At 33.6% G+C, this 13,850-nt stretch overlaps 2 protein-coding genes across 3 annotated transcripts in view; one reads left to right on the top strand and one right to left on the bottom strand.

Annotated features, from left to right (window-relative positions):
• LOC132546845 (integrator complex subunit 8-like) overlaps positions 1 to 4,566 on the bottom strand; it is a 31,404-nt gene extending 26,838 nt beyond the window's left edge. For both annotated transcript variants that reach the window (XM_060210572.1, XM_060210573.1), the window contains exons 1-2: positions 4,342 to 4,566; positions 2,684 to 2,848 (exon numbers count right to left, since the gene is read on the bottom strand). In XM_060210572.1, the coding sequence (XP_060066555.1) occupies positions 2,684 to 2,848; positions 4,342 to 4,465 (289 nt within the window). In that variant the 5' untranslated portion in view covers positions 4,466 to 4,566. The remainder of the gene's footprint in view (positions 1 to 2,683; positions 2,849 to 4,341) is intronic.
• A 1,729-nt stretch (positions 4,567 to 6,295) lies between these two features.
• Positions 6,296 to 12,324, top strand: LOC132546849 (uncharacterized). Its single transcript, XM_060210575.1, has 7 exons — positions 6,296 to 6,361; positions 6,665 to 6,796; positions 7,038 to 7,251; positions 8,306 to 8,495; positions 9,375 to 9,423; positions 9,648 to 9,850; positions 10,411 to 12,324. Exons 1-7 carry the CDS (start codon positions 6,296 to 6,298, stop codon positions 10,718 to 10,720), a joined length of 1,164 nt encoding a protein of 387 aa, XP_060066558.1. The 3' UTR covers positions 10,721 to 12,324.
• The last annotated feature ends 1,526 nt before the right edge of the window (positions 12,325 to 13,850 follow it).

The raw sequence follows: 13,850 nt of genomic DNA, 5'->3' as shown, positions 1-13,850 counted from the left end.
CGAAGCTGAGAGAAAAAATACAATGTTTAACATGATTTACCCAGTTAAAACAATTACCTATATTACTACTACTTCAAAAGGAATATGCAGTGTATAAAATACAGTGTTTTTATTATATTAGTTTTAACCAGTATTTGATAAATCTATACTTTCTTATGCATTGTAATGGGTATCAACCTAATTCAAAATAAATCATTGCATTACATATGGACCTCTTAACTTTTAAAATTTTGTAACAAATCTTTTCTTTATTAATACACTTTGAATAACCCCAAACTTCACATGCATAATGCAATATACTGCAAACATATGTATCAAATGAATGCAACAAGGTTTTGCAATTTTAAGTTAGAACAATGTGATGAAAGTGCAAACATAGCTTTACGTTCCTGGTCAGACAACTGTTGTTGTATCTGATGGAATTTATCATTGTATTTAAGTTTCACACCCAGGTAAAAAAAACCATCAACAACTTCTACTTTTTTCTCTATCATGTATACGACCTCCATTTCTACAGGCAACAATTTTTGTTTTCTATGTATTAACAAGAGTGGTGATTATAGACATGTGACAGAAATACAGGGGTGGTGACTATAGACAGGTAATAGGAATGCCAGAGGTTAATATAGACTGGTGATAGGAATACAGGAATTGTGACTATTGACAGGTACTAGGAATACAGGGTGATAATTATAGACAGGTGATAGGTATATATGAGTAAGAATACATGGGTGGTGACTATAGACAGGTGATAAGTATACACGAGTTACTAAGCATGTAAACAGTTGATGGGAGTACAGGGATAGTCAGGTTAGTCAGGTAGTGGAAATGTGAAGGTGGTCATTACAGACAGGTGATGGGAATGCAGGAGTGGTCACTAAACATGTGATGAACATGCACAGGTGGTCACTAAAGACAGGTAATTAAGGGTGATCACTGTAGACAGGTAAAGGGATGCAGAGGTTGTCACTATAGAGTGATGATGGGAACACAGGAAGAGTCAAAATAGACAGGAGAATGGGAATACAAGGTTGGTTACTTCAGATAGGTGATAGGAATGCAAGGGTGGTCACTATGGACAGGTAAAAGAAATACACAGGTGGCCACTATAGAAAAGTAATTAAGGTTGACAATTTTATAATTGTTAACAAACGATAGGAATACATGTAGAGGTAAGAACAACAGACAGATAATGGGAACACAGGGGTGATCACTCAACAGTTGATAGGAACATAGATGTCCATTACCAACAGGTGATTGTAACGCAGGGGTGGTCACTACAGTCAGGTGATTGTAATGCAGCCGCGATCACTACAGATAGGTGATGGAAATGCAATGGTGGTCACTACAGATAAGCGATTTGAAGACAGGAGTGGTCACAATAGACAGGAAAACAGGAACGTATGGGTGATCAATATAGGTAGATGATCGGAAGACAAGGGTGATAACTATAGACAGGTGATGGGAATATAAGGATGGTCCCTATTGATAGGTGTTTGGAAAACAATGGTGATCACCATAGACAGGAGCATTGGGGTGGCTACTATAGACAGGTAATGATTCACTTGTTGAGTTCTGAAAATATTTCAAAATAGTGATCATCTGATTTGAAGATTTCATCTAAATTCTATTTCAACATGTACATATAAGTAAACCTTGATGTTCCTGAATAAATCTCCTTCCCTATATATATAGAGGTTCTACAGTCTATACCAGATATTGATCTTGACTATAAAGTGGTCGGTGAGGTGTAACACTGTATTGTAGGTACTGGGAAAGATATCTGTCAATGTTGACTTAAGCTGGTCAAACAATTATAAACAGCCAATACTGATTAATTACACACCTAACACAATACCAAATATTAAGTGATATGTTTACCCACTGTCTTTCACACAGATAAAATCTTAAAACACAAAATGTGGTCTGAGGTATTCCCCACTCCAGTTTATCAATTTTTCTCTAAAATAATAACCTGGCACTCTTCACCCCTCAACAATCATCAATCGTTTTAAGTAAGTATGTTTGAAATATCTGATTCAGTATGTTGACATATAAACACTTGCAAAAGGAAGATATCTATAGCTATTAGAATCACATAAATGTCCATAAAATGTTTTTGATCCTAGGTATGCCAATGCTTTGATACTGAATACCTGGTGTTGACTCAAATGATGTTCCCTATGATTATAGTCGATTGGAATGGGGCAATGGGTGGTTACACCAAAGGGTATCAGAGAAATTGTAAATACTCCCTCAAAACAACTTTATTGGACACAAAGGTTTTACAAAGGGCAATAACTCTGTACTGAAGGGTCATGGGCCCTGACTTTGCTACACTGCGTCTTGATTTGTATGACTGATGTATACATCACATTTCAATTTCCCATTTTAAATGTAGGCTCTGGACCAAAAATCTTAACAAATGGAAATAACACTGTAATTAAGAGGTTGCAGACCTTAACATTAATAGGCAAAATTATGCTCTGGACAATAAAGGGACAGGCTGTCTCGATTTTCCCTTGCCCCATCCATTAATGTTGAAAAGGACTGTGAGGTATGGTTGATATAGACAGGTAGTACATTGTCTAGTTTTTCTGTTTAAATATGGTTTGTACTTTGACAATTGTTGGTGAAGAGGGGTGGGAGGGATGGTTGAACATATAGAAAGGTAATAAACTACCTGGTTCCTCTGTCTTGATTTGGTCTGGCCCCTGTCCATTGCTGGTTGGGATGGATGGCAGTGGTGAAGGTGCCTCCCTGGGTATAATCTGTTGTACATTGTTGGTGGCCTGATGTGCCTCTGCCTGCTGTAGAAACTGGATAATCAGTTGGACAGGTGTAGGATCTGAATGATAGAATAATGAAGTCACCTATTAATAAATCTGGCATGTGTCATTTCTTCTTGAAAATTACTGCTTTAAGGTGACCTAAACTTCATTTTTATGTATGTTTCAGATGATTACAGAACAACCTTTTGTGTCATGAAGTCTTAAACATCATCTCTATATAACAAAACTATTAGTATATTTACACACTACAAAATACATCAACCATTCCTCCTGCTTACTGAATAACCATCTAATTAGCTATTTGTTAAATCAATCTCAGTTTCTTTTACTGTGCATTTTCAACCGAAACATGCAAATACCTTGATTAGTTTTGTAATGTAAAGAATGTAGCCATGCTGACAAAAAACTTTCTTAATTTGACTACCAAATGGTATGTGTGTAAAAGTAACAAGACAGTAAACAAATTTAAATCACAGCAAATGACCTCTGACCTTTACTTAAAGGTTCCACAGGTATACACAAGTACACTGATATATAAATTCTATGAAGACAGGTTATGTTTAAATAACATGTAAGTCCTACATTTAACTTAGATTTACAGCTTCAATAACATGGTTCATCTGATAAGATGACCTACTAATTAATGAATGGCTTAAAACAAAAGAGTTTTAATTATATCTTCAGTTTGATCTCGTTAGTGATGCTTCAGTGACTGTGATACACATGCGACACATGTGTCTCACTACACATGTGAATTACTTGTGAAACCTGATATATATATTTATGGTCACTGCAGGTACTTCCCTTGGTAGATAGATGTATATCATTTAAATGTACAGAACAATTGTGTTTTAGACCCTGACTGGTGTCAGATTATCTTTCAAAATTTGGAATCTTTTGTAACACAGTGTAACACTAACAAGTACTTGATAATTATATTAATTATCTAGACCTGCTAAATTGTTCAGGGTTGTAAATATAAAAGATTCAATGACAAACTGAATCATAAATAACTAATATAAGTAAATTATGTCTATTGCATGTTTAGGACTGAAGTAAATTCAAGTCAAACCTGGCTTTAAAGTGTTGATAATTTCAGTATTACCATACTGCAGACCCAATATCAACACACAGGGCATTTTGGTTATTGATATTGTTTTAGAAATATTTATATATCTGACCTCTGTGACCTTAAATGTAAGTCAAGGTCCCTTATTTCAGCAAACTTGAAAGTCTTTCATCCTCGCATACAACATGCCCAATATCAGCATGCTGTAGACCTTTTGGTTACTGATACATAGATTGTTTGAAGATTTCAAAACATTTGACTCTTGCGACCTTTAATGTGGGTCAAGACCATTTATTTGAACAATCTTGGTAATTTTTTTATCCCAATAGGATACATACTCAATATCAGTTCTCTCTGCTTTTTGGTTGTTGAGAAGTAGTCAAAAGAAACAGAAAAGTTGAGGCCAGATGGGCCATGGATACACTATGCCACAGCCAAAGCTCACTTTGAGAAAAAGAGATTAAAATCTCAAAGCCATACCTGGGTTTTCTAGCTGTAGATGATTTTCCAGCAGTTTATCATTCAGCAGAAATTCAAACCAGGAAATGACTGGTAGAGTAGTGGGTCCTGGTCCAAAATTTCCTCTTGGCAAAGCTTCTGTCATTGTGTTGGTTTATTGTTGATGACAAGGCGTCTTTATTGATATCACATAACAATATCATTAATACAAATCAAGCAAAATTGATAATTGGTACTTCATAGTAAAATCCAAATTATCAAAAGGTGAAGAAATTCAACATCCTCATAGACAACAACTAATAGGCTTTTCCATATAACTCCAGTATTAGTCGGACCATCTTCATAATTTAAATCTGCAAAAAAAAATAAAAAAACATGGATCATAATATAAAGCAAAATGTAATATAGTATAGAAATATAGAAACTGTGAATATTAAACCAAATATTTTTTTACGATTACAGATCTAAAATGTGACATTAGATAATTTTGGAATAGATTGTAATATATAGAATCAACAAACACTACATATGGGTTCTACTAGCCAAGTTTTAAACTTGTTTTCCAATTTAAGTATGTGAAATATTATTGTGTTTTGAATAAAATTGTTTAAGCTGTAAACCACTGAAGTTCATCTCGTCTCAGACATTAGTGTTAAAAGCTTACAACTATACAATATCTAAGAACTTGATATTACCTCCCTTGATCTAACAACATGCTTTAAAATCATACTTAATTCTTGTACAACTGGTCACAATAAATAGAAACAATATACATCTGACTGGGACTTTTACTTATTTCACATTCAAAATTAAAATAATATCAGGATAAAAGAAACAACACTTCGTGAGCACAAATGTTTCACAGATAATATAGACTGTTCATAACATCAATATATCCAAAATTTTACTTATTTCCACACATCATCACATGTGTGTGTTGCTATGATTGTCATTGGGCAAGGCACATTACTCTAGCTATTATCTCTTGATGTCATTGACGGGTCTCCCATGTGTTGTTCAGTGAGGTGATCACCTAGCACAAAAGTGACACCTAAAACTTAATATTTATGGTGTTTATAAATATCATCCAACAATCAGTTTTGAAAGAAATAATTTCAGTTAATTATCTAAATAGTTACTGATTACTGTGATATATTCAATTAAAAGTAATTGCAGTATGATTGAATATTGTTCATTAACATCCAAAGTTAGTTTCAACTGTCACTTTTAAGTGCATGCATTTTACCCCCCACCCCCCCCCCCCCCAAAAAAAAACAAAAAAATAAAAATGTTTTTCATAAGGTATAAACTGAGATATATATATAATACACAAATATGTCTCTGGTTAGCTTGATTGCTATTATATTTCGTTACAATTAATTCCGTGTTCCTCATTACTCCCGAATAAGGTTACAAACCTCCATCCACAAATTCATGAAATACAGGATTTTTATTCCCAGTTTTTAAGCACTCTCCTAACTGAAGACATTGTTAATGTTAGGGGTACACTATAAAGGTGGGACACTGTATGAATTTTACTAGAGAACTGAGATTAAGAATTACGTCGAACAGAAAGCACAGGTAGAGTATAAAGGTACTGAATAATTGCTTGAAATTGCCACACTACATTAAGCTTAATCCAGTCAAAAATACAGGAATCATATAGAATGAGGGGACCCCCATTCGTCAACTCTGGAGCCTACTCAACAAATGAACGATCAACTCGCACCAAAAGAAACATGACTTGATAGACAAGCTCTTTCACATTTCAGCATGCTATAGGCATTCTAATTGGTAAACACAGTAAATGTCTTGTAAATTTCGGAACTATAACAGCAGTTACAATGCAAAGTTATCTGAACTACCAGGCGAGTTCTTACTTACCGACTCGCTGTCGCTGTTTGGCATGCACCGGTGGTTCCGGAAGTAATCCTCAGTTTGACGCATGCGCCCAAATAGGTAATTCCCAAACAATATGGCTGACACCAAGACCGGAAGCAGTTGTTCCAAGTCAAACATTTCTGAATTTCTTAAAATAGAGGTATCAGAGCTATTCATCGACTTACATTTCGTGGCATTTATTTGTATTCTACCATATCCTCAACTTGTAACTTTCAGCGTTCAATGAAGGTCCATTTGACCATCAAAATTGAATTCAATTGAAACCAGTTCCTTCTATTTTCCTGTTTCCAAATAATTTCAGAATGTGTGGTCCATCTTACTTTTTTGCCGAAATAAACCCATATATTCCCGTTCTTGTGATAGTCTTTGACATCAGAATTAGTCTTCAAATTTGGATTCTTTTTGTACAAACATGATAAGGTTTTTCTTTATGTATTTCCAGTATTCAAGATGTATGATATGCGATGGATTTTATGGATCCAACTTCGGTCAGCCTGTGTGTAGTACCTGTCATCTCTTCCTATTTACATCAGACATCAACTCAGAAGATGGAGAACCGGAAATTTATAATGAGGTGAACAAAATCTAAATTAAATTTTTCAGTTACATAGCTTGTACCTTTCTTTACAGATCATCACATCCAAGTTATTTTTAAATGTTTTAATTTTGCTGTTTTGTTGTTAATAGAATTTTATTCAATTGATGTTGGAAAGTTAACATAATCTGTTTGTTAACATAAACTGAATATCTGGCCTAATTTATATGATATGAACATATGCATGTTCAATCTTTTGATTTTAATTTTCTATTATCAGAAGGCTGATTCAGATGCTGACTCGGGGAATGAGGAACCAGGAGCTGCATTTGACTTCTACACAAATGGAAGTCAGGATGCTCAGGAGACAAGGAGGGTGAAATCTGGTGTCACCCATAAAATGGACAAACTTGCAGAACGTATATCTTCACTTACAATGCCTAGAGAAAAAGACCTTGTGCCAGAAGGTTTAGTGGATTCTATGCCCCCAGAAGGTCTCTTACATAAATTATAATAAATCAATATTTTACACATCAATAACCTGAGAGAAATTCTTAAGTGTAAATACCCTAGATTATCTTTCTAAAGAGTTCATTTTGATAATTACCCAAAAAAGTGTGAAAATGGATCATATTCATTCTTATGATAAATGTCTTTGAGTTCCAATTCAAACAAATTACTTGCATGCATTTTGAAATCAGTTTGCAAAAATAAATGTTAATAATTGCAGAATGATAATTCTCCTAATTCCTTCAAATTTGAATTAGCGAAATTGTTCATAAAGCAGGTCTTATTGAGAAATTTTCATCCATTATCCATTAAAGGTAATGCAAAATTTCATAAAAGTCACTATCTGTTTTAAAAACATTAAAACATCTCTTTGAAAAATTATCACTTAAAGATGATAAGAAAAATCATTCAGTCTTATTTATAGTTTGTTGAGTTGAAGTGTTAATGTTTGTCAAAGTGGACATAGGGCAAAGAGGAATCTAAACATAAAAGCTACATGTAGATTGAATAAATCACCCCCAAGTCCATCAAAAAAATATGTTATTAATGTAAGAGTATCAGAGGGAGATCTATATATATATATAAACAAAACATTAACATGGCAGCTAAAAATCCAAATCACAATCGCTAACATTTTCAAGCCTTGCAGCCATCTTCGGGTGATTGTATTGATGCCATAGGTACATTACATAGTAACTTACATTATGATGTTAGAGGTTGTGATTAGGATTTTTAGTTGTCACGTTAATGTTTTGTTTTTATATGTATGATACATAAAGCATTTCTCTTATTTCAATTATATATACAGTGTATGTAGATATATATTATATATGAGTGTGTGGTAATGATTTTATTGATCAAGGAAATCCACATGTATAACTTTTAACACTCTGCAAGTAGTATATGTGAAAATGGGACTGCAAAATCAGTTGTCAGTGTATTGATAAACCTTTTAAATATTCATATACATCATATAATTTTCCAAGATCAGTGAATTCCCTTTGACTTACGTATTTTTTCATTATTTTGGTTTTTCAGTGCTTTTAGTGGTATTTAAATACCTTGATGATATTTCACTGTGGACAGCCGGACGTGTATGTTCAAGGTGGAGACAGATCTTGGAAGGTGAAACTACTGACTCTCAGTGGAAAGAGTTTTGTAAACTGCGATGGCCATTATTTTACCCACAGTACAGAGTAAAGACATGGAAAACAATTTACACAAAGCTGTAAGTGTTTTATACAAGCTGAAAAGTTAACTAAGATAATAACAGAATTTTACAAAGGTCTGTTCTGTAGACAGGGATATCTTGGCCCGATATAAAATGATGATAAAACTAAATTGTCAGAAGTACCATAGCATAAGCTAGCTGTCTTTTCCAACCGCATACAAGATAGAGTAATCTTATTCCCGAGCTAAAGCAAAAACAGAATCACTTTGTGAAGTATTTTAGAAATTGTATTCACATTGAGATTACATTCAAATTTATTTATGATGTAATGTACAGTGTTATGATTTTTGGGTGATTAATTCACAATTAATTATGAGATTATAAAGGTCTTTGGGTCAAAACTGTCTTCTTTGGCTTTGTTTTTTCTGTTCACTATTGTCTATAATTTAAATACCTTGTCAATAGAAAAAGGATTTGATAGTTTATCATAATGATAAATGTTTATATGATATTTGATATATATACAAATGTGTGACCATAATAGCTCAATTGTAGAGAGTTAGCCTATATAACCCCAGGGAAAGACCCAAGATGAATGGTTTGGTGCTCCCTACATGTTTTTTGTTTCTTAGGGAGCTGAGAAAAAAACCAGTTTCAGCTGTCATTTTACCTTATTTGCTCTGGATTGCATGTGACAGGCCTTCTGTATGTTGCTCACTGAGGCAATTCACCAACGAGACTCAACCTCAAAATGACTGGCTGTTGACAGGGCAATAAACCAACAAACATTGACTACAGAGACATTTCATCTGATGAATATGATGTTTTTATATGTTATCAATACAATTACATACTGGATAAATGCATCTGGTAACTCTCAAAGGATTCATTCTCTGTGATTTTTTAAAATCTTTGTTCTTTTCCATTTGTTTTCAGATTAGAGAGCTCTCCCTGTAAATATTGTTTAGAGAGCATGATGTTACAGGTAACCCAATTATCTCCCTTGTATTGATATTCAATAAAATTTGGAAACGTTTTAAAGATTAATTTTTTGTTTTTAATTTCCAATGGATAATATATATTCTAGTCATAATCATGATTACTATACCATATACAATGTAGACATATTGAAAGAACTCAGGAGAAACAATACTAAATGAAAGAACTATATTACCTGGTCAAATTTACACTCTCCATTATGCCTTTCAGAGTACACCTCCAATAGAGGAGAACTCGTGGCGACATCGTCGACTGAGGAGTGAGCTAAAGACTCTAAAGTCAGACCCTCCGGAGGGGATTAAAGCTACTCCTCTAGATCGGCACTGCTGTCACTGGCAAGCCTCCATCACTGGTCCCCAAGGAAGTCCATATGAGGGAGGACTATTTCTCTTATACTTACAGATACCACAAAGGTAAATATTGTGTGATTTTCCACTTTTACAATTCAAATTTCAGATGATTGGGCTTGACTTTTTCAGTTTACCTGCCCATAAGTTGTATTTAAGGGGATGTAACTTGTCATTTATTACAATATATAAGATACCAGTTCGTGTTGCAGTGAATGTGTGATAGATATGTACTAAGCATTGTTTGTATCCATTTGCCCACCCAAAGGAGAAAGCTTATATAGGCTTTAACCTGTTACCAAATACCTATTAAAGTTTTTGATGGTAAAATGAAGAGAAATGTATTTACTAAAGTTGTCTATAACAGCATTTATCAGTTGTATACAAATATTTACCGTGCAATGTAAGCATGCTAGTTCCAAAGTTTATTTAGATGGATTTGGAATAGACACCTTTCAAATGTAAATGATATATGATGTTAATGTATTTGTGCAAAAAAAAATACCTTTGATTTCTGCTGAATCCTTGCTTCTTTTTTTACAGAGTTAGTTTTTTCATGTTGCAATGATTGTGACATGTATTCTTCATTTGATGTTATGTCACATGATTGAATTGTTATATTACAGTTATCCGATGAGACCTCCAAAAGTACGATTTATTACAAAGATATTTCATCCGAATATTAGTCGCCATGGTGATGTAGGGTTGGACTCAATACATCATAATTGGAGTTTAGCACTGACAATATCAAAAGTATTGATAAGTATCCAATCGTTACTAACAGATCCCTACTGTCATGTTTGTATGGAGCCAACAGTGGGTCAACTATATGCGGGAAACAGGAAAGAATTCAACCGGATAGCGCGATTATGGACATGGAAATACGCTATGCATGATTTCCTCATGCCCATGAACATTGATCTGAATGGCATATAGGAATAAACCTATGCCTTAGATATAGACTTGTAATATCTTCGGTCCAGAAGCAACTTCCAGCTGTAGAGAAGAGTAGGTACTTTAAAGGGATGTTCCTTTAAAGTAAAACAAAAAATTCCAACATTTGGAATCCAATAGGTGATTTTTATACACTAAATCAGGATGCTGTGTTTTGTGTCAATGAAACTTTCATCTGTGAAGGATGTGAAAGACAATCTTCGATAGAAATACCAGTACCTTAAGTATCAGAAACCAGAATCAACAATTTTCTTCTTTCAAGGAGTAAAGACCAAACACCGGTGATATGTATAGCTTCTGTTGTGATGCATTTATACGTAGATTTACAGATTCCAGATATCCATGTTCTTTTACCACCTGTAAATCATTTAGGTCCATTTTTTTTATATGTCCTTTTTATACAAACAGCTTTTAATTTCAAGTACAACATATGTTTATGAATAACCATATAGATATTGCACATTGCCAAAACACTAGCTGCCCTTTGTCACTAAACACATGGAGTCATATTAACAACCAACTAGGATCATTACCAAAGTAGTTAATTATGCAGGCCCAAGCCCCCAGGGACCTGAGGGGTGGGGCCAAAAGCAGTCAAATTGACTCAAATTTCAAGAATTGCCCTCTCAACACCCAGATATGGTAGAATAAAATACTCTTCATGGATGGAAGGGTCATAAGATGCTTTACTAAATCCATGAATTTCATTGACCTAAGATTTTCACATTTTCCCCTGGGGTGCGGAATGAATTTTTCCAATTTTTTTTAGGAAAATTGAATTTTTCAGAATAAAGTTATTTATTTTAAATTGGAAATAACTTGGTAAGAACTTCTTTTTTGAAACACTTGAAAGCTACTTATACTTTAACCTTTCTTAAAATATTGCCTACCTGAGGTGACCTTAAAGGCCGCTAGGCATCTTGTTTATGCTTAATGCACATATAAGATAAATGAAGTACATCCCTCTAAAAATAAATTACATAATTGTTTCATTGCATTACCTTTTATGTTCAAATAAGAAAATCAGAACAATAGAATGGACTATTCCATTATAACTTCAGAGGGATTGATGGGGCAGGTTTCCCAAGTACACATACCAGTATCTATGATCAAAGGGATGTTAGGGTCTAGATTTCTTATAGTGGTATATTTACCATTGTATGGCCAATGGAATGCATGTAATGTGAACAATTTTAGGTATCCTCTTCTAAAAGAGTTGACATTCATATTGCCTGTGAATGCCATCTGAAAGCAGTTCGATATTTAGATATTCTTAATTCTAGCTTTTATTAGAGCTTTTGATCATGTTATTCTTCTTCAACAGATTAGTGCATTTACGGATTGGCTGATAAACAATACACATTTTATACTATCAAAAACATTATCAAGGAATTTTAACTTGTAAATATAATCCAGCACATCTTTTTGTGCAAAAAGTGTTTAAGATGTCACTATAACTGAAATATTACTACAAAGATTTGTAGATTTAAATACTTTGTGGGGAAATTCTCTGCCATCTTGTTTTTAATTGATTAAAGTGTTACTGCAACTGAAATTTTAATGTTTCAGAAACAATGTGCAATATTTTGTTGACTCTCTTCTTCGAATTATGATAACGTTCGAAAATTTCGAAAGTTTATCTCATTCTATAAAAGAAACACTTCTTAAAGACAAAAGATTTATTTCTTGTTTGTAATATTGTTGATGTAAGTTGAGTGTATAAGGTAGTCATTAAGTTGGAGAGTCTGGGCCTGGTGTTTCAGAGCTTTGTTTAATAACTTAGTTAACTCAAATCTTTGCCTAATTCTTACCACTAGTTGTACAGAATGTTTGCCCTCCATCTTTTCATTATTATATTTTTTCATATCATTTGTAAAATTAAGGAGATGGAGATGTGAATTTTAGTGCCAAGACTTTCAATAGCATGTATCTTGAATGATTTCCATGAATTTAGTTCTAGTCTATGAAATATAACTAGATTAATAAGCAGTAATGAATAAGATACATGTATATATTTTCATTTACCTCATGATATTGACATACATGTACATAAGTTATCTATACAGTTTTATAACACAGACACTTGATTAGGTCTAGCTTTCCAGTAGCCAAGATGCTCGAGGAAGAGGTTTCCTTAATGTTCATGTAAAAGACCATACAGATATTTCCTCAGGTGTACCATGCAAATAAATGACAATTGCAGGTAAGTTTAAGGTAGTTAACATGGCAGTCTGCTGGTTCTTATTGAGAGAAAATCTGTTTCGGTTGGGATGCAGTGTCAGTGGAATAGATGGAAATGTTTTGAAAGTGAAAATACTAAAGTTATTGCATGGCTACACTCACTTATAAATTACATTCATTAGAGGTTGGGACTGTATTTCCCTGTGGAACAATTATTTGGTCTTGTGTCTTCTGGTGTTTCAGTCATTTGGCATAACTCACTAGTATCACAAAATACTGGAATTTTGATTGTCTGTTAAACAAAGAAAAACAAAATGCTGCAGGATAGATTTGAATACATGATCAGTGTCTTAAAAAATGTACTGTATTTTGGCTTAGGACAGAAAGAAAAAGTAGTCTACTGAAGGCTTGCTACTGCTGTCTTTATGTTTTGCCAAAGTAAAGCTTAAGGACATTGACAATGTATTTTCTATATCTAATAGATGCCAACCAAAATTGAATATCACAGATGTCAGATATCTGTCATTAGTATTTATTAGACCTTTTCATTGTTATGTATATCTCTAAGTATTCAGGTATGAGTCAAATAATAAACAAAACTTACAGTTAGGTGATGTTATGATATTTAATGCTGTGTGATGGGATTTAAATTTCTGACATGGATTTTAAGATGATAACATCAAAAAAAGAAGATAAGTAAAATCCGACATGGATCTGTTCCTGGAACAGGGTTATCTCAATCTGAGTACAAGAGTTTAGCTGGTCAGCATGAAGTGTTGACCAGCCAAACTCTTTCTTACAAGAAGGTTGAGATATCCATGTCTATGGAACAGACCCATATTGGAATACTTAAGAAATAACTTTTTGTTTGTTTTCAAACCATTCCCATACAAAAGCAATCAAGAATTTTTCTCACTTCTCCATGCTAATA

This window comes from Ylistrum balloti, unplaced genomic scaffold, assembly GCF_031769215.1.
Source record: "Ylistrum balloti isolate Yb309-2 unplaced genomic scaffold, AGI_CSIRO_Ybal_v1 Utg369916, whole genome shotgun sequence".
In the NCBI taxonomy this organism is placed as follows: domain Eukaryota; kingdom Metazoa; phylum Mollusca; class Bivalvia; order Pectinida; family Pectinidae; genus Ylistrum; species Ylistrum balloti.
This window is presented reverse-complemented; position numbering and strand designations above follow the sequence as displayed.